The sequence below is a fragment of the Netta rufina genome (assembly GCF_964035555.1).
Source record: "Netta rufina genome assembly, chromosome: 24".
NCBI lineage: Eukaryota > Metazoa > Chordata > Aves > Anseriformes > Anatidae > Netta > Netta rufina.
Window position 1 is genome coordinate 5061041 of NC_140148.1, and position 19784 is coordinate 5080824.

At 43.3% G+C, this 19784-nt stretch overlaps 1 protein-coding gene across 1 annotated transcript in view; it reads left to right on the top strand.

The window, feature by feature from the left end:
• Positions 1–14714: 14714 nt before the first annotated feature.
• WNT3 (Wnt family member 3) overlaps positions 14715–19784 on the top strand; it is a gene marked incomplete at both ends in the record, with an annotated part of 48570 nt that continues 43500 nt past the window's right edge. The window contains one exon of the mRNA XM_084301251.1: positions 14715–14794. Coding sequence (XP_084157377.1) covers positions 14715–14794 — 80 coding nt within the window. The remainder of the gene's footprint in view (positions 14795–19784) is intronic.

Sequence of the window (19784 nt, forward strand, 5' to 3'; positions counted from 1 at the left end):
GATCCACAGTCACCCATGGTGGTGGGTAGCTACAGACTTATGGTTGTCCCATGGACAGAAATTTGACCAGGGCAGGGGGACACTGACAAGGAAGACAATGACCCCATGAAGCAATAGTTGAGATAGATGCAGATAAAGCAAAAGGGAGGAGTATCAACAGGAATCTCTGGACCTGGAGGATGGCTTGCAGCCTTGAAGTACATGTTCTCCAGAGTCTTTCTCTCACCACAGTAAGAAGCTCCGTGAAAAGTGCTGTGACCTGTACTGTGAGCACACCCACCTCCACTACTCTATGCTGGATTTTACAATCTAATTTCCAGTCTGGACCTGAATACAAACTGAAACCCTAGATTTCCTCCCCTCCTTTTAACAGTAAAAAATCCTGCCATTCTACATTAGTGCAGCAATTCAGGATAAGGAGATGGAGTGTTCCTTGGATGCAGTTTGGAGTGAGCCATCTGGGTGTTGTTTGTCCAGACAAAATGGTGTGTTGGGACAGCTAGGAAGGCTGGTGACACTGAAGTCTAAAAATGAAGCATGCAGAGCCAAAATGAGGGGTCAGCAGAGCCTACACTTCTGTGTGATTGCTCAAGATAGAAAAGGAGAGCAAGTTTCTTTGAGGAAAGAGGAGAGTAGAGGAGAGGTCACCTAGTAGGGGAGAGCCCCACCAGCCCTAGCTGAGGATTTTTAAGTCTTAGTGAGCCCCACCAAGACCAAAGTCCATCTCAGAGAGGGGATCTCTACCATCTGCCCAGGAAGACAGGTTATACAACAGAAACTTGGAAAGGATGATTTCACCCATTTTGCTGTCCATGGAAGGTCTAGTCATGCCAAAACACTGTCAATTTTGCCAAGGTCCTAGGGAAAGACCAGCAGTTTAGAAGGGTCTAAACGGAGCTGTCTCAGGTGGATGGAAAATAACTATTGATCTTAACTAATATTCAAGCAGTCCATGTAGAGTTGCTGGGCTCCAACAGGAGAAGCTGAAGGTGCCAATAAAGGAGAAACAGCCAGTCTCACACTTCACTGCTGCCTAAAGAGGAATCACTCTATCCCTGCTTTCTCCACCCCCCTTCTGCTCCCAACAGCATGTTCCTTACCAATACTTTGGACAGGCTATTGTTGCCATATGCTACCAAATCAAGGAGCAGAACTGGTCCTTTTTAGGGCCCTGAGGGCATCATGCTGGCTCCTGGTGGGATGTATGGGTGCACAACCCTTGGTGGAGAGACAAAAGATGTGGAGAACAGTCGTCTTTTGTCAACAGTTAGCTGGGCTCACAATGTCTCATGGAGTTTTCTCCAGGAACATCCAGCCCCAGACTCACGTGTAGTCTGGTAGACAAAGCCTTCAGCCACAGCATGAACTACATTTTAGACCACCTGCTTGAACTGAGTCCTGAACTGTCAGCTTCTGAGCTTATGTGAGCTGGACCTTACCCAAAGCATCTTAAATTCAGCTCTGTAGTCTTCACTTTGGTCCCTTTTCCACTTTTGCCAGGTATGCCCACAACTGCCAGTTGGTGCATTGGTACAAGTCGATAATTTTGCAGGTATGGACAAATCACTGTTTTCAAAGCACTTAACATACAACTCATCAGTCAGGTGCACTTAGATAGTCTGAGTCAGGTTTAGGAAAACAACATCCAGAGAGTCAGCCAACCATGAAGCATCCTGACACTTCCCTATCCTCGACCAGCGGGGCCATGTTCCAAGCGTGGGACCAAGTCCTAGATCATATTTGAGCCCACAGAGCTTAATAAATGTTTTCAGAAGTTGTGTTTTAAATCCTCTGGGTTTGCTTTAAGCCACAGTTTCCTGGCCACATTGTGTGGGATAGTAGCTTTATTTGCAATCAGCTACACACTCTAGAAGATAGAAACTGTTCTGTGAAATAACCAAGGACAAGACAAACAGCAATGAACAGGAGCAAGAAAGTGATTAAGAGGAAACAAAGAGTGAGCGTGCCTGCTAGACTTGAGTGTTCTGAGAGTGGGAATGAACTATTAGCTGTTCAGCCTCAAATCAATCATTTCCTATTTCTTAGGCAAATAAATTTAAATGTGGTAGAGCCTTTGAGAGTTAGAGGTTAAACAATGTGCTGAGATTAATAGAAAAGGACAGAATAGAAATAAATTCGGGCCAAGAGGGAAGGTAGAAGTGTTGATGCAATGCCCACCCAGGTGAAGAAAAGGGGAAGGGTTGAAAATGTTACAATTTGAACTACAGTGTAATAAAGCTCCAAGTAAAAAGCAATTAAAATCTACTAAATTAAACTCTTCACAGAGATTTGGTGAACTGGACTCTGCTTTGTAATTTGTGTTCCTTTCCTTTTGCAGATGGAAAAATGTTGTAGCCTGAACATTAGCAATTCTGACTATCTGAGAGATAAATCACCCTCACAAAGACAACTTGACTTTAACACCTAAGTTTACAACTTAAATACTTAAAACTAGACTGAGTGAATAGCAAATGTGAGGACTGCTCTAATTCTGGAAAAAAGGCAAGCTGCCAGGGCTGGATTTTATTTTCACTGTATCCCATCCCTCTCTATGCTACCATCCATCGCGTTGCCAGCAGGTGGTACTGTGCCCTCAAGAATCACGCAAGGAGCAAGGCCTCCTTTGGAGGGCCTTTTCCAGGAGAAATCTTTCCAGGCAATTTGCAAAGGTTCTTGCTATTTTCCTCTGCCTCTCCCACCCACTGTACCATTTCTGGAGTCCTTTTCTCCCCAAATCTAAGATGAGGCATGTAGGTGTCTGTTTGCAGAGGGAGGTCTCTCAGCCCTCACAGTGCTACTAAGCACACAGGTGAGTGTTAACTTGGACTTTTCTACCCCTGCATCCCCTGGAGCAGTGCCATCACAGAGTGATGGAGACAGGATGCGATGAACCAGTCCCTTGTGTATGTTTTTTTCCAGAAGAGTTGTTCTCCTGCATCCTTACAGAATATCCCGTACTTAAATGACCAGCACTGTTAGGTACCTAAAACCACGGGGAAGATGTTTTCAGAGTTATAATATGTTACCTGTACATACCTTTGCTGAGAAGCCCATGTTTGTTTGCAGCAGTACCAGGGAAACATCACATAAAGCCCAGATCTTAAACACATCGCAAATGGACACACTACTTCTTAATGCTACATGGTCGGCTGTGGCAGGTCCACTGGATGGCACTGTGTCCTATGCTCCTACATGTATTCTCTTCTGGCAAGTCACCCCCCTCCAATTATGTTTATTCCCCAGATCACAACCCACAGAGAGCATTCGTGAGCTGCAGATGGTCTACAGGTCACCATTAATTACTGTGCTGCCTGCACTGCATGTTTTAACAGTCTTCCTTTAAAATAAAGATGGTCTTTGAGAAACACTGGCAACTGAGTATCAGTCACTGGTTGCAAAAGTATAAGCAGGGACAATAAGATGCACATCCCAGCTCTGATACAGTTGTGATTGTAGAGACAATGATCCTACTCTGATACAGGGAAAAGCAACTAATTCCTGTATGCACTTTGTGTTAATGTGGTAATGTGAAATGTGATAAAACAAAGCGAGCAATATATGAAGATGACCCTGTTATACACAGAGATTCACGCATAAAAAAAGGGACAGTGGGTATTTTTACACCAGTTCAGTAGTCCTTTGCTGTGATTCATCACATAGGCCACAAACAGGATACCAGGATAGCTGAGGGGGTAAGCCCAGAAGGATAATTACAACACTGTGACAGAGAAATTTAAATTAGGACAGTCACCAAGGCAAGCCTGAGAAACCCTCACTGCTCTGTCTGGGACTGGGAAACAACACAGGGTGGGTACAGAGAGGATCACACTGGCTGGGGGATGCTCCAGTGGGCTTTTCTGTCTTTTTATGGAACAGAAGTGGATTTACAGGGATCAAAAACAAGGTTCCAATAGCAGCTTCCCCTGGCCACACAACCTTCAAGAGCAGCACGTTTGCCAAACTACATGATGAAAAATCATGCTCATACACTCTAAGGCGTGCAATTTCCTTTTATTTTCCTCTGAAGAAAGCAGGAAAGGGTGTCCTCAGGCACTGTGAAAGCACTAAGCACAAAGCCTGGAAATTATCAGCTGCTCTGCAAAACAGGTCCATGGTAGGAGCTAAGAAATAAAGGCTCATTTGGGAGCTAAGAAGGTGGGATGCATGATTGTATGTCTGGGGAACAGAGGAGGGTATGAAAGTTGTAGCTACACAGAAGGCTAAAATGTGGCAAAGGCAGGCTAAAACATGTCTGCAAACATTTGTCCAAGTAATTCGCAATTGTTCCAGCTGCTTTTCAGTTAATGATATTAATATCGCTTCATTCAGAGAATGTTTCTTCTTGGCAGAGAGGTTCATAAGTGGGAATGGGAAGTTGACCAGATTCCACTCAGCTTCTGGTCAGGATTCACATATAAATTTATACTGTGATGTCCTCTTTCAGGACAGCTTCCAGAGGACAAACTTTTGCTTACATTTTGCATATAATACTTATATGGTATTTAGATGGACTACCACACTCCTTACATGCTGCATGAAGCCAGGGAGAGTAAATACGTGTTATCTTGGCTTTGTCATATCAGTCATATGACTCTTGTGAAGTTTTTCTGGACTATTTAAATGTTTGGTATTATAATTATTAAGTGCGTGCACATACACAAAATAAACTAAACAGTTAATACAATATCCTCATCAACTCATAGAAGTACAGGTGGGAAGGGATGTCTGGATGTCTCTAATTCAACCTCCCACTGAAAGCAAGGCTAATGTCAGAAAGCTTCTCATAGTTTTGTCTGCCTGTCTCTCCAAAATCCCCAAGGATGGAGATCCCACAGCCTAGACAAGCAATAATATTCATTCAAAGAGAATTCTTGGTTTAAAAGGAGACCTAGGAAGCTTATGGAAAGAAAATAAATCTGCACAACCATATCAACTCCATCAGTGCAGCCCCAGTATTGGCAGTTTGAAACCTCCAGTCCTGTTCAGTGTTTGGCTCCAGGAGTGGCTGTCAATGGCAGAAGACCACTGCAGGGTGGAAGCTGGGAGCAGGTTGCCCAACCTCGTCTGGCCTCTCCTCTCTGTCCCTCGGTCTTCAGTCACAGCACCCAACACCACAGATCAGCTGTGGAAAAAGGGAGAAATGGGCTCTGGAGCAATGTCCTAAGAGTTTGCAGGGAGAGCAGAACCCAGCCTTATTCACCACCAATTCACCATCCCCAGCTGTACCTGCTCTTCCATAGCTCACCATGAGACTTTCAACACCAAAGGTCCAAGACTTTGACAGAAGAGCCAAATAACCCTGACAGCACATGGAAAAAGAGAATTGGGTTCTGCTATCCCAGATGAGTCCAGCTGGAAAGGAGATGACAGCTACAAGCTGTGGTGTGCTTTGCTCCAGTGCTGGGCTCTGCCTGTCAGAGACACATTTCTCCTGCTGGCGCCTCTGCCATCCCTTTGCCTTTTTGTCCCTTGCATATAGTGTCAAGCAGACCCAAGCAGGAATTTTTGCAGCATATTATGCTATTGACTGGAAGTGCAAGTACCCAGCTCTGGGACATCAATGAGGAAGAGTCAAGCACCTGAGTGCTGCAACACAACTTTTTGTCTTGCATTTATTTACAACTGTCACCAGAGAAACTAGAGAAGGCACAGATCTTAGCCAAGGCAAATTTATCCCTTTCACCTTAATTTCCAGCATCCCCATGGGTCAATCAAAATAGATCTTCCCCCAATAACAAGAGCTGTGGCAATCAAGAAAACTGTCTGCAGCTCCCCTGGAAAAGGTCTTCAGCCCCCCTTGCTTGGGGAGGCTGTTTCATGATGGGGCCGATGCTATGACAGTCAGCGCAAGCTGTTTATCTGCTCTGAGCACGTAACATTTTCATAACTACGGAGGAAACGGGGGTGGCGTGCTGTGGCAGGGGGAAGAATGGGCTGAAAGAGATAGCGGCCTGCCCTCCAGGGATGGGTCCCCAGGGCAAAGGGTGCACGACTTGCCCTAGATTTTTTTTTCCTGAGATCTGAATGTATAATTGCAGGAGGAGACAAGGGGGAAAATGAGCTGAAGACTCGTAACTGCAGAGGCCGGTCCCTGTGAGCAAAGGGCCACATGTCTTCTTTTATCGCCAGCCATAATTCCCTCCTTGGCTCAAAGGCGGCTGTGAAAAGAGCAGGACTGGTTCAAACTTCCTTGGGGTCTCCGTGGCAACGAGCCCTGCAGGAGCCTTTTCTTCCTTTCCCCCCTTTCCTCTTTTGTTGTTGTTGTTGTGTCATTAAAACTTCCCTTGCCAAAGGCCCGGATTGAATCCCTACCAGGCTGCTCTGCAGGCACTGCTCCAGACCTCCTGCCAGCCTCCAGCCAGCTGCCCTTGCCTCTCTCATCCCCCAGCCCAGGCCAGCCCCAGCCCAGCAAAACCAAGCCCAAAGCCAGTCCCAGCCCAAAGCTGATCCCAAAGCCAGTGCAAATCGAACTCAGACTCAGTCCTAGCCCAGCTCATGTCCCTCAGAAGGGACATAGGTCAGTCTGGACCTGGAACCCATGCTTTCATGCCTGTATGTGGCTAGATGCTACGTAGCAAGCCAAGTCTGTGAAGAGCTCCTCCTACAACAAGGATTCAGGCACAGCAAGGCTGCTGGGGGCCTGCAGTGCCTTGGGCAGTCAAATTCTTGGCGGTGCACAGCAATGCCACATCCAACACAGATCTCACACCCTCTTTGTGAATGCAAGTGATAACCCAAGGTGCAAGAAAGACTGAGATCAAGGTCATCAACATTTACCTTCTCTTTACCATTAGCATTTGCAGGCTGGGATGGGATACAGCTCCTTGAAGACATTTATAAAAGCAAAAAAAAATATCGCTTATACTTTCTCTTGTGTTGTATTGTCTATGCTGGACACTTCCCTGCTGGAATGCTCAGATTTGGTGTGCGAGAATATGGGTACAAGTATAGATGGGTACTGTAGCCTGGGCAGGTAGTAGAATCTCAGTAAGGAGAAGGTCTCCAGCCCCAACATTGCTCCAGTGGCCATGCCTACTGTTACCCTACAGCATGGCTGACCAAACAGCCCAGGAGATACGCAATATTGACATAAATGCATGTGGCTCCTTTTGCTCCAACAGCACAAGCACTTGCCTGCATCACTGGGCCTCATGCTTTCCAGCTAAAACATTGTGGAAAGTCACAGCCTGCAGCAAAAATACCTAGTCTCATTTTTCACCAAGTATTCTTCAGCCTCCAGGATATTGTTAGTCTGGAGTCCCAGGGAAGGAAAGAAGACAGAGGAATGACTCTGCTCCCTTTGCTCTCCATCCCTTCCCCCCATCCCTGTGATGCATTCCTCCAGATGTCAGGGTAGACAGAGCTGTCTTCAAACAAGCCCAAGACCTGCGGCATAGTTTCTTCATATGCTCAGCTAGTCCAATTAGTCAGATTTACTGCAGTTGTGAAAGGCAGCTCTGCCTCTCCTGTAGAGCAAGGCTGGCCTCATGTTTTACACCTTATGTGTTTAGAAGGTGTAAAACTGCTCTGCACTACATAATTTCAGAGACACAACATGCACTAACCATGCAGTGCTTTTTATAGTGGACCAGTTCCCCAGAAAGCTCTGGGAATTGTCTTGAGGCTCCTTCCCCATCAACAAGACTACAGACACCTATGATCATGGATCTACATATCCACCCTCAGCCATCTATGTTTGCCCACACACAGCTACATGTAGACCGCATACACACATGTTGGTAATCAGGGCTACACTCAACCACCCTAGTCATGGCACTACTGCATCCTGAACTATTGCTTCAAACCAATGAATGATCACAACAATGTGCAAGAGGTCTTCCTGAGACCTTTCCTACTGGGTGTTAGCCTGCCTGGAGCCACTCAGGTGAAGTCTGAACAGAACCCTATAAATTATCTGGAAACAATGGTCCCACTAACAAGTGATGGCTGATGGGACAAGTGTCCTCCCCTACCAGACTAAAATGCCTCCTTACCTCAGAAGAGAGTACAGATGTCGTGGTAAAAATAGAAAGATAATAGAGAAGACTTAAAAGCTTTATCACAACTACCACCTCTTTTTAAGCCTGTTGCTAAAGCAAGTGTGGGACGTCATACAGTGTGGAATGGTACTGTTTCAGGAAAAAAATATGCCATTAAACATAGTATTTATGCCCTTGTATTTACTGAAGTTTGAGAAGTGTTTCCGTGCTAGCTCTCTGTGCTCTAAGTTGTCTAAAAAAAAAAAAAAAAAAAAAAAAAAAAGACAAAACTATGACTTAGGGCTTCGTCAGGTGATTTTTTTCTCTGAACATTTCCATGGCAAAATGGAGGAAATATCTGAAAAATCTAACTAGAGTTTGAACTGTTAGGTGCTAAAAGGTGCTAAAGTAAATAACAGTGAAAGAAAGATGTTTATATTGAAAGTCTATAACAGCTCCGGTTCAGTGACACCCAGGCACTGAGAAAAAACATCCTTAGATTTCTCTCTTATTGGTAGGGGTAGAGGAAGCAGCAGTCAATATTTGCAGTTCATGAACTTCCTATGATCAAGAAGGAGATATATGAGTAGAATAAGATATATGTGAATATACATAGAACAAGTTACAGGTAATGAATAAGATATAAAACAAGTTATAGGCATAGAACAAAATAATAAATAGGAAGAGAAATACTTAACCACAAGGAGCACCATTTGTCGTTCCCTCTGCCCTTCAAATACAAGGATTGGGATTCCCATTTTGCTCATATGTTTAGTAACAGCAGTACTATTAATAATAATAAAAATATTTTTATTATTAAGTCTGTGGTTCATAGCTGTTCCTTGATGTTCTAGCTAAGGTATTCACAAACAAAGGGTGAGACAGTTCCTTCCTGAAGGAATTAATAGGAAACACACAGGACCAATTATTTCCAAAGTTTTCCAAGTAATAAATACATGCACAAATAAGGAACCTGTGCATTTAAAATCATACAAGGAGTAACTGGCAAAGCCAAGAGCACAACCCAAATGCCTTGAGTTTGGATATGACAACAGGTACTACAACAGGTCATTCCACTAGTGTTTTGAACAATTGATCTCTTGTTTCTAAACAAACAAAGCAAAACAAAACAAAAGCCAACACAGAAGTCTCAGTCTCTGGGTCATGAGACCTTGAGGGATATCTCAGTGAAAGTTTGGTACAAAAGAGCTTCTAGCATCTCTGGGATACAGAAAATATTGATCAAGTAATGTAGGATTTCTGTAACATGGCTTATGAAGAGTGTGAAAAAATGAAGGGAGGTTTAGGTTGTTTTCCTAAACTAAGAGCTTTCCATCACCATCCTTTCAGCAGCCATCAGACCTTCAGCTAAAGTCTGGCTTTTCCCTGCTTTATGCCTGTGTCTTCAGCAAAGAGAACTTTCCAGAAAAACATCAAGCAGCAACAACATTGTACTGCTCACCTGAACAGGTAAAGATCCATCTTCCTATTGCAGTGGATGCAAGTACCCTGTTACCTTTCTTGTAGGCACCTAACAGCTTTACACATCACCTGCAGGCAGGGCTCCATTGGATGTAGCAGACAGGCAAACATGAAAGGCAGCCTTTCTGCAGCTCTGCATAAACCTTAGGCTTACTTGGAGATAGACTTAAACTTTGCCATTTGTGTCTCTAAACATAGAGATGAGGCACCTAACAGGATTGAGTGGTATGCTAGGTGGGTCCATGAAGTATCAGGATCCTGGAGCATGTTCCCCACATCACTGGTGATGGAATATGTTGAGAAGATACATGGAATTAGGCAAATATGTTCCTGTCCAAAGACCAGAAGTCATGTAATATCTGTGGAGGTCCTTCTTTAGGCAAATCTGCTCAGGATGCTGTTTCTCGTTGAGGAAAGGACATGCTGCCTTGGTGTGTCCAGCTAACATTAAATGTGAATATGAAGAACTGGAAGCAGCAAAGGAGGACAGTTTGTTAGAGCCTGAGGAAACATAAGGATCTAAAAGAGAAGCAATGTGGCCATGAAAACTGAGAAAAAAAGTCTGTATTACCTATCAGCAGTAAACACTACCCTCAGAAACACATAGGATTTGAGCAGTTTAAAATGGAAGGGACTCAGATGGTTCATTCATGGTTTGGGGAAGGATTTCTTCAGCTCTTACATACTTTCCAATAAGGATTTACTTTAGGACTGAGGACTAGAGCCATCAAAAAACTAATTTGCTATTTTACCTAAATTTTAGATACTAAGACCAAAATATGGGTCTTCAAAACAACAAATTCAGAGGTTTCTGGGACTTGAGACCCCCCAAAGGTCCATGGTACTGAGGAACACTCCTTCTCAGTTTCTATTTCTGGCTATGCCCCGAACTGCCCAAATATGCAATTCAACTTCTAGCATCCAGGTAAGGCACCCTCCAGCACTGAAACAGAGCTGATATGGAAATCTAGCACTCCGGTGCCATTGCTTAGTGCTGCACCATGGATCACAGGTCTCTTATGTTCTCCGCCTTCCCCAACACACAGAATTAGGCATCTGAATCCCCTCCATCAGCATCAAGCACAGGTCATCCATCTCTTCATGTGTGGTTTGAGTCAGCCTGTTCACATCACATTGACCATGGGGTAATTCCACCAAGGGCAGCTGCACCATAGCAGGAAAGGTTTTAGTTCCTGGGTCTCACACTCATTGGTGGTTCGGTACATTGAAACACATAGTGAGAGCAAATCCAGGAGACTCCATGGTCCCGTCACCTTCCCAAGGCTCTTCATTTCTTTCTGCTGGTAGATTCTGACAGAAAAAAAAGAAGAGAAACTAAGAGAAGGAAAAGTTACAAAAGTTATAGCACCATTCTGGGTTATGCCAAGGGGAAAGACAAGTGTGTTTTCAATGCCATTAGAACGCTACTTTTCTGGACTGTTATTAGAAGAAACCAGAGGATCCCCCTCAGTGCCTCGGTACCTACAGCAGGCAAATTTGCAGTGGGTTGTACCACAGCATTAGCACAATACAGAAGGCCATTCATATTGATGTTATAAAGGCAACAGGAATTTTATTGAGGAATGCCTCAAGAAATGCCAGTAGACAAACCTCTGGATGCCTCTTTTTTTTTCTTTTTTTTTTTTCCTCTTTTCTTCTTTTTGAGCATACTGAAACTGGTCTGAAAGAATCAATATTGCCAAACCAGACAGACCAATGTGATTGAAGAGACCTCAATGAAAATAAAACTGTCACTCAGCAGCACATGGAGATACCTGTGAGTAAAAGTTTGAAATTGTACCCTTTGGGATAACTGCCATTTACTCTTAGAAAATACATTTCAAATTAATGTTTGATGTAGAAGTTAGAAGTATTTGTTCGGGTTAGTATGAAAAATCCCCGGGATAATTTTAGCATGTTCATATTGGATTTTCACTTTACAGCAGAAAAGACTGAAAGTAAGTCTGTTCGCTTCACAGACAACATATTCTTCACCCATGTGAGATGGATCATACTCCTTGGTGAGAAATGACTGCCATTTTAACATTTCATGGAACTAAACTAGTCAACTGTAGACGTCTTTTTTTTTTCTTCATTTTTCTACTCATTTCAGTAGGGGCAAATAGGACTCATGTGTAAAGGCACGGGGCCAACAGGGACCTTCAGCTCTCAAAATCTCACAGGATCTCCAAGCCAAAGCACACTCAAAATACATATTCCCTTTTGGGAGGACATCATGATTTCCTCCTGAGGCTGAGCAAACAGTTCAAGATTTTCAGAGAGAATTAAAAAAAAAAAAAAAAAAAAAAAAAAAAAAAAAGAGAGAGAGAGCAGTGGAAGAAGTTAAAAGGCAGGGAGGACCAGCAACTCACATGAATCTTCACCAGATACCTGTCAGAGTCTAAAGAGAGCTTTCCCTTGGCTTCAGTGCACTTGGAATCAAATCTTAACCAATATGCTATTCATCTTTCAAAAACAGCCTGTGGCCACATTGATGTGATGCTGGGCAGTTACTGGGGTGTGGGTGGGTGCCATCTCTGCCGTTGTAATACAGCATTGCCTGAGGCAACACTGACATCTCTGTCCAATGCACAACTTTTCTGAGTAAACAGCAAATAAAGTCTCCAGGTTTGGGGTCATAGATTACTTCCTACGGTTGGTTGTCTGCAGAAGAATCACTTCATGGTTTGTTATTTGCTTGATTTATAAACTGTAGTGTCAGGAAGTGAATAACGAGCCCTTTTTATTTTTTCCCAGTGTCTGATGGACAGAAATTTCCCAGCCTCCAAGACCTCGTTGGTAGGGAAATCCTCTTTCTCTGTTGTCTCTCCAAGTGTCCACACATGCTCTAACCAGTCACTCCATTCAGATTTCAAAAGCTTTCTCCAGTTGCATGTCTGCAGTATTTGGGATTTTTTCCCCCATGGGATGCCAATTACCTGTAGTATCACCTGAGATATCACTTTAGTCTCTCCTTTTTCCACCTCTTCAACAATTTGACATTTTAATTACCGAAGTGCTTTTATTCAGTACTTTCAATCATTATTCTGTTTGTGGAGCTCCAAAAAATTCACCAATAGAGGGGCAAATTCGTGCTGCAATTTATGGTCTGTTGTTGTCAGATAAATCTTTATAGGCTCATTAGTGGTAATTCACCCACTCCATGGCTGTATCAGTTACAGTAAAATAGAAGTGTCTGTGATGGTTCTCTGGCACTGGGACCAGAGGGACAGAAACACAGGACCACCTTCATGCATCACACTGAACTTACTTGAAGCCCAGAAAAGGTGGGCTACATCTTAAGTATCTGCTGGGGAAAAGTTCCTGATCCCCAAAGCTGTGACAAAAATTTGTTCAGGACAGTAGTAGTAAGTCAGACTCATGCCAGGGTCAATGCTTCAGATCTAAAAACCTGGACTGTAGATTAAACCTGTCTATTTCCAAATGCCTGTTTGAAAATCATTGTTTAATTAAACACAAGTGACTGTATTCAGTAAAACATAGCTGGGTGTCAGGTAAGAGATTTTCCAGGACAAACTACACCTAATAAATCATTTGGGACTTGAAATTTCACAAGAGGAATGAGCCTGCTTTGACATCTCTATATACAGGGGGTCATAGAGGGCTGGTAAAGCTGTTGTACTGAGCCTGGAGAAGCTTGGCCTGATAGTGCTTGCTGCAGATGCAGGGACTAATGAAGAGGTGAGCAGAGAGAAGACAGCTATGGGATGTCCTTTCTTGGGTGAATGATGGTCAAGAAACTGACTACCACTTAGGAGAACAGCTTGGGACTACCTCGGTGTCCAAATATACTAAAATCTCTAAGTGGGTATCAAGAAACACAGTAGGATGAGGCAGGTGCATCCCGGTAATCAAATAGCAACAAATAATGCATTTGCACTCAGAGCCTTAATAGCAGGAGAAGCTCTATAACATTCAAAACCATGAGATGCATTGGGCTGCCCAAGATCTTGGACCTCTGTTACAGCCATTGCTCTGCACAAAATTTGCAGAGGCTCCTAAAGCAGCTAATCTACATGTGGTTATAAACTGGGCAGCTTCATTGCCTGCAACAGGACTGCTGAGGATGCTCAGTGAGCAAAAACACCTTTTTTTGAATTCTCCCTTGTTTCTGTTGAGTTAAGCCCTAGATCTGCTACCCTGAAACAATAGCTCCTGTAAAAACAGCCTCCCTACATAATAATAAGGTTGTTCAAGGAAAATCTTTGCTGAATCTATTTGGAACATGCAACATCTTTAGAGAACTGACATTGCTTGTGGTTATTTTTTGTTTATTTTTACTTTTATCGCATGCATGTATTTTTTATGGTTAATATTTTCATCTTTCTGCATCCAGGGATGCACTTCACAGGAAACTGAATAATGGGACATCTTCCCTTCTGTTTCCTCTGCTCTCATCATGACATGGCATTTTTTTCTCAAAAGAAATCCGGACTGCCACTGCCTCCCTCCTCCATCCATCCCACCCACACACTTTGAAAATCCTGGGCAATGCAGATTTCATTTAAAGTTTACAACCAGTTTTGTCCATGTGACTCAGATCAACATATTGACATGCCATCAGAGGGTTATTTTGCTTCTTTGGTGCTCCTGCAAGGGTTAATGTTCACATCCCTCTCCATCTAAAGAATAAGTTGCCTATCTCACCCCCACCGTGAAATTAAGCGCAATCACAATCACCCTTCATCCTTACCTTGCAAAGTCTTGGCATGCCAAGTCAGAAGCAGAGTCTGTGCATCCTGAGTTGCTAAATGAACTTAAAAACATATATTAAAAAATTAAAAATTAAAAAAAGGAAAACACCCACCAACAATCTCACTGCCTCAGTAAGGTCTCTTGCGAAGATGGTTTGTCTGTGGAAGCGAGGGCTAGGAACAAAGTTGTGGGGTGGAGGGGGAGGAGAACATGATTGACAGCCCTGAGCTGAGACTCATCCCTTACCTTGGGCCATGCGGTCTGATTGGCTGCCTGCTGACATCCCCAAGCCCTGCACTTTTTAATAGACGCTTTTGGATGATCTACAGGGAAAAGGCTTGGAGAGGTGTGTTTCTGACAAGCCAGAAAGTCATCCGCACTTCAAGGGACTTTGTTTAACTCTTTTTTTTCTTTTTTTCTTTTCCTTTTTTTTTTTTTTTTTTTTTTTTTCCTGGAAGGGGGGCTGTTCTTCATTTTCACACTTAATGTTTTTCTGAAAACTTCGCTGAGATTTTCCCCTTGCACCAGCCTGGACTAATGGATTACCACCTGCTTGGATTAATTTTATCTTTTCTCTTCAGTGGCACAAAGGTCTTAGCCGGTTACCCAATTTGGTGGTAAGATTTCTTCCCCCCTTCCCTCTTTCTATGATTGATTAATGAATTAATTAATTATTAGCTATGGGATTTTTGTGTATGCGTGTTCCTTCCTTTTCAACCTTAGCACTGCTGAGCTGGCCATGATTGCATGTTTGATTCTAAGCATAATTTCTTCAGATTTGACTGGTAATTAATGAAAAGTTTGGGGATTATTTTTAAAGGGCAATGTCTTCGTTTCCTTTTGCTCAAATGGAGTCTTCCCCACCACTCTTAATTTCTCCATTTTCGTCACAGTAGAAATAGGCATTTGTTTTAAATGTTAAGGGATGTGTTTTTATTTTCTTGTGCAATATAATTTTTGTCTGTTGCATGACTGTTTAGCAGGTATTTTCTTCTTTTCCATTAAACTATGATCAATGTTTATTAAAAAAAAATAATTCTATTTTCTCTTCGGCTGCTGCAGTTTTTGGACTTCTTTCTCTTCTTTTGTTGTATTCTGTTATGTGAATTTAGTTCAGCAAATAAGCTGAGAACACAAATGGCACCTGAGAAAATATTCATTAGCAAAATTCCTCAAAGATGGGTTTTATTCTTTCTAATTATGGAAATGTCGCTTATTTTCTTGCACTAACAATAAAAATAACAATAATAAAATAATTGGTTATATCTTATAATGTGGCTGTTAAATTATCTGAGTTGCTTATTTTAAAAAATAAATAAAACAATATAAATAACTATATAAACAAAAGGTAATTGGGAGCAGTTTAAAATGAGAAAAATAGGGAATACAACATTTGAGGTCATTTAAACACAGCAGACAGCAAGTTGCATAACAGAGTATTTCAGATAATTTCTGTCTTTATCATGTACGATTTCTCATTGGAATATATCTCATTAAGTTTTGTGTGTGCCAGGTAGGGTCTATAAGCCTAAAGATCCGTAGGGCAAAGAGGGAGATGTTGGAATTGGCACTACTGAGATTCTTCAGTTATTTTCACCTTTCCAGAAAAGTCTTTTTTTTTTTTTTATTACTGAATTAGATCCTTTCAGTGCCAACATGGAGATGGCAAGAAGTAGGCGGGAGTGAACTTGGAAATGGACTGCCATATCTGGGAATATTTAGAAATGTGAAAGGAAAGCTAATTTTTTAAATAATCTGCTTATTATTGTGGACTTTGAGAATGAAAATGTGCAGTTCCAGAAGAGAAAGACTAAGCATACAATGAGAAGTCTTCGCTCAGGAAGCGTTTAAAAGCTATGCAGGTTCATGAAATGGCTAAATCACAGCATGTTTTCCCAAAGAATTAAATGATTTCCTCGCCCTGAGCGTGGCTGCTTAACTTCAAGGCTTAAGCCTGGGGCAGGGGAGCCTACTGAAATAAAGACCACATCACTTTGATTCCTGGTATCTCTTTTTTCCTTAATCTGGGGACCAGCGTGTCTGAGTGGGGGTGCGCGGTGGGTTGTAGCACAGGTCAAAATTGCGTGGCTGGATCTAAAGGCAACAATCTGCTACTGGAAACTGGATGGTGCAATGGTTCCTGGCACTGGTGTCAGCCCTCCAGGGTTTTACTGGTCCCTGACCTGCCTCAGGCTCAGATACAAATTAGGATTTAACACCTGAATTGGGAGGAATTTGACTCTCAGAGAGAGGAACCCAAATCTCCTTGACAAAAAGGTCTGATTTTCCCTGTGAAGTGAAAATGTTCCCATCACCAAAATGCTTTTCCCTGTTTTCAGGAGAAGACACTGCAGACAGGTGTCTGCACTATGTGCCTTCCCCCAAACCACAGAAGTTCACCCAAAATGAACAATACAGAGGACACGTAAGATTGCTGGTCATGGATGGAAATACTGAGGGCATGGCAAGCAGTGTCCATGGGAAAGGTGGGAGTCAAACAAACTACTCACAGAATTTTGTTCAATAAATCTGCATCTGGCATATCTGGGGCAATTCTGGCAATATCCAAAGTGCTGAAGCATTTTTACTGCACTAAAACGGTGTGGTGAAATGCCCTGTATAGGGCCGAAGGATAAGGGAGAGGCTATGAGAAACAGCAAAGGGTTTTCAAGGTTTCTTGAAGGCTGAAGGAGCAGGAGAGAAATACTGGGGGCCATGGTTTCCTGATTGCTCAGGCAGAGACAATGCTTCTTACAGCACGCAAAATTTAAAAGTCTTCTTCTGTCTCACCAAAGGTTTAAATGTCTGCCCTGTGGAGATGAGTTTTTATGTACTGTGTGCTCTAGCATACTGTGATATATAGTGTGAAAAAACACGTGCTTTTCAGGTTGTCTTTTCAATCCACCGCTCTTCAGGCAAGCATAGAGCAGCCTTTGGGGGATGAATCCCATTTGCGGGGTTCAACATGCCCCAAGACACAGGAAGGGAAGCAAAGATGGGAAATGGATCAGCCCAGTCCCCTGCACCGGGTTCCCACAGGTGTCCAAGCCAGGCAGGACAGGACATCATTAGTGCTTTCTTATCCTTGTATAAATCCATCTCTGCTTAATCCGAGATGTTCGGGAATGCTGTGCTGCTTGCAGGACCCCGAAACTGCTGACAGTGCCCAGTCATGCTAGGGCAACCTTTCTAGGTATATTTCTCCTGTATGGGAAATATTTCTGCAGCAAAATCAAAATGGATAATTTCTGCTTTGGGGCATAAATGGGGAAAAAATATTCCTGTAGTGAGGAGGAAGTGTCTGAACATGCTAAAGGAGAAGAAGTGCAATAAGAACAGGGTCGTGGCACCTCCTAAATGGGCTCAGGGATGGCTGTAATAATCCCACTGCTCCACAGTGCAGTCAGATGATGCAGGCAAGCAGGAGAGCAGTGACAGTGTGATAGAAGGGGTAAAAGCAAAAAGACGAATCTGCAGAGGATTTTTATTTTCACTGAGTGCTCAGGAAAGGATCCGTCCCCTCTGGTCATACTATCTAGAGAGTGCACAGTTCAACAGCAACCTTTCAGCTCACATGCCATCATGTTAGAGAGTGGATCCTGTCCCCGGCCTCAGTGGTGAAATGCTACATGCCAGGCAGAGAGATTTGGCATGGGGAGCATGTGGGTGAAGTCTGAAAAGGTGTTATGCAAAATAAATGACTTTGTGGTGCATTCCCAGGTCTGCAGTGCCCAGGCCTGCTGGTAGCAGCGGGATGTTGGAGCTGCTGGGCTGTAAAGCCAACAGGGACAGGGCCTGGAGTTCACAGCCCGTGGTGTTCAGTCACCTGTCCCTTAACAACCAGAATTCTTCCAGACTATGCCTGAGCAAGATCCAGGGGTAGTACAGACCATAGAAGTAGTTTTCAGTGAGCAGGGGCTGCTATTTTGCCATAGGGCCAACTTTTCACATGCCTTTATCCTATTACAGCAGTGAAAAGGAACAAATGGGGCACAGATGGGAAAAGGTTGTCTATGTGCTACCTTTGAGAATGCTGACATGAGGAACTGAAGCCAGTAAAAGCTTCCACAGATATGTGTCCAATGCTTGCACTGTCTGGGTTACCGCTGCTAAAAGGGAGACAAAGAAGGAAAAGATGGAGAGATGTGGTGAAGCCATGGAGAGCCAGGACTGCTGTCCTTCCTGGCCATGCAGTGATGGCACAAATGGAAGAAAAGTGAGCACCGAGGCCAGGGCTGGCACATGAGCTCCACAGCCAGCAGCCTTGGGTCATGCCAACAGACCTCTTAGGTGCCAGCTGACAGGAAGATGGTGACACCAATCACACCTGCAGTCAGTTTTTTAATCCCAAATGCTCTGCTAACAGCAGGGATAACAGCATATGTGTGAGATGGGGAGGATCAAGGTATGACAGACTTGTCAATGAAGCATATAGACAGAATGACAGCTGTACGAAAAGTTTTCTGGTAATGCCCTGAAAAATTTAGATGAAGGGGAAAATACGTCCCCTGCCCAGAGCTCTGTCAGTGCAGTCTGACAGAGATATTGAGGCCCAAGAAACAGCTAGAAAGTGCTGCCAGAATGCTAATATGTGTGCAGGGGCTGAAGAAGACAATCAGGGAGACAACTCCACCCATGAATTGAGAAAAAAAAAAAAAAAAAAAAACACCAAATGCTCTCCTCTTCCATCAGCATCATTCACCTTTGAATGGGGCAAGAATTCTCAAAACATTTGGCATGTGACTAGCCTGGGGAAAGGAGCCAGATTTGGAGCCAGTGGTGAAAACAGGAGGTAAAGAAATCAGCCCCAGTCCTCTCAGAGCTCCTGAGGACACAAAATCAATAGGTCACTGCCCATAGCTGTGGCTCTCACCTACATATACCTACATATTCCCATCCAGTATTTTTTTGCCTCTAAGTAGATCATTTGGCAATTGGCAGAATCACTTTGTCCATGATATGTTATTAAATTTTATTTCCATCCTTTAGACACATTTCCAAGAGAGTCTCGAGGCTTTGGCAGCTCTCTGAGGAGCCCGGTGGCCTTGGGCCCCTAGAAAAAGGCAGACAGAAACTTAAAATCATGTTCTCACCAGTCCCACAGTAGCTCCTCATTAGGAAAAACACATGTGAAAAGCATTTGCATGTAGATGCAGTTTGAGGTGACATGTAGCTTGTCTTCTTTAGCTTTCAGTGTCTTACCTTTTTGGAATGAACGGGAGACTTCACACTCCTGACAGTCTCTGAAGGTTCATACATTTATATGCTGTAGCCTGTGGGTTATATGCATGCAGCCCTTAAAGCTTTGTTCAAAAGGAATACTTAAAATTGCATTGCAGAATCCACTACAAGAGTGGATTTCCTGATGCAAATCCAGCTGCTGCAGCACTACAAAGGAAATAGAAGACCCCCACATATAATCTTCCCATGGCTTAAAATCCATCCAGTTCTGGGGGAAAATGAATAAGGTAATAATGGAAAGTGTCAGTGACAGAGCTGATGGCACTTATCCTGCAAGCCCAGCAGTGCTGTTCCCACTCCTGTTCTGGCACCTGAAACCAAAGTCCCTCCACCAGCAGCTTGCACTAGCACACAAAGCTCAGAACT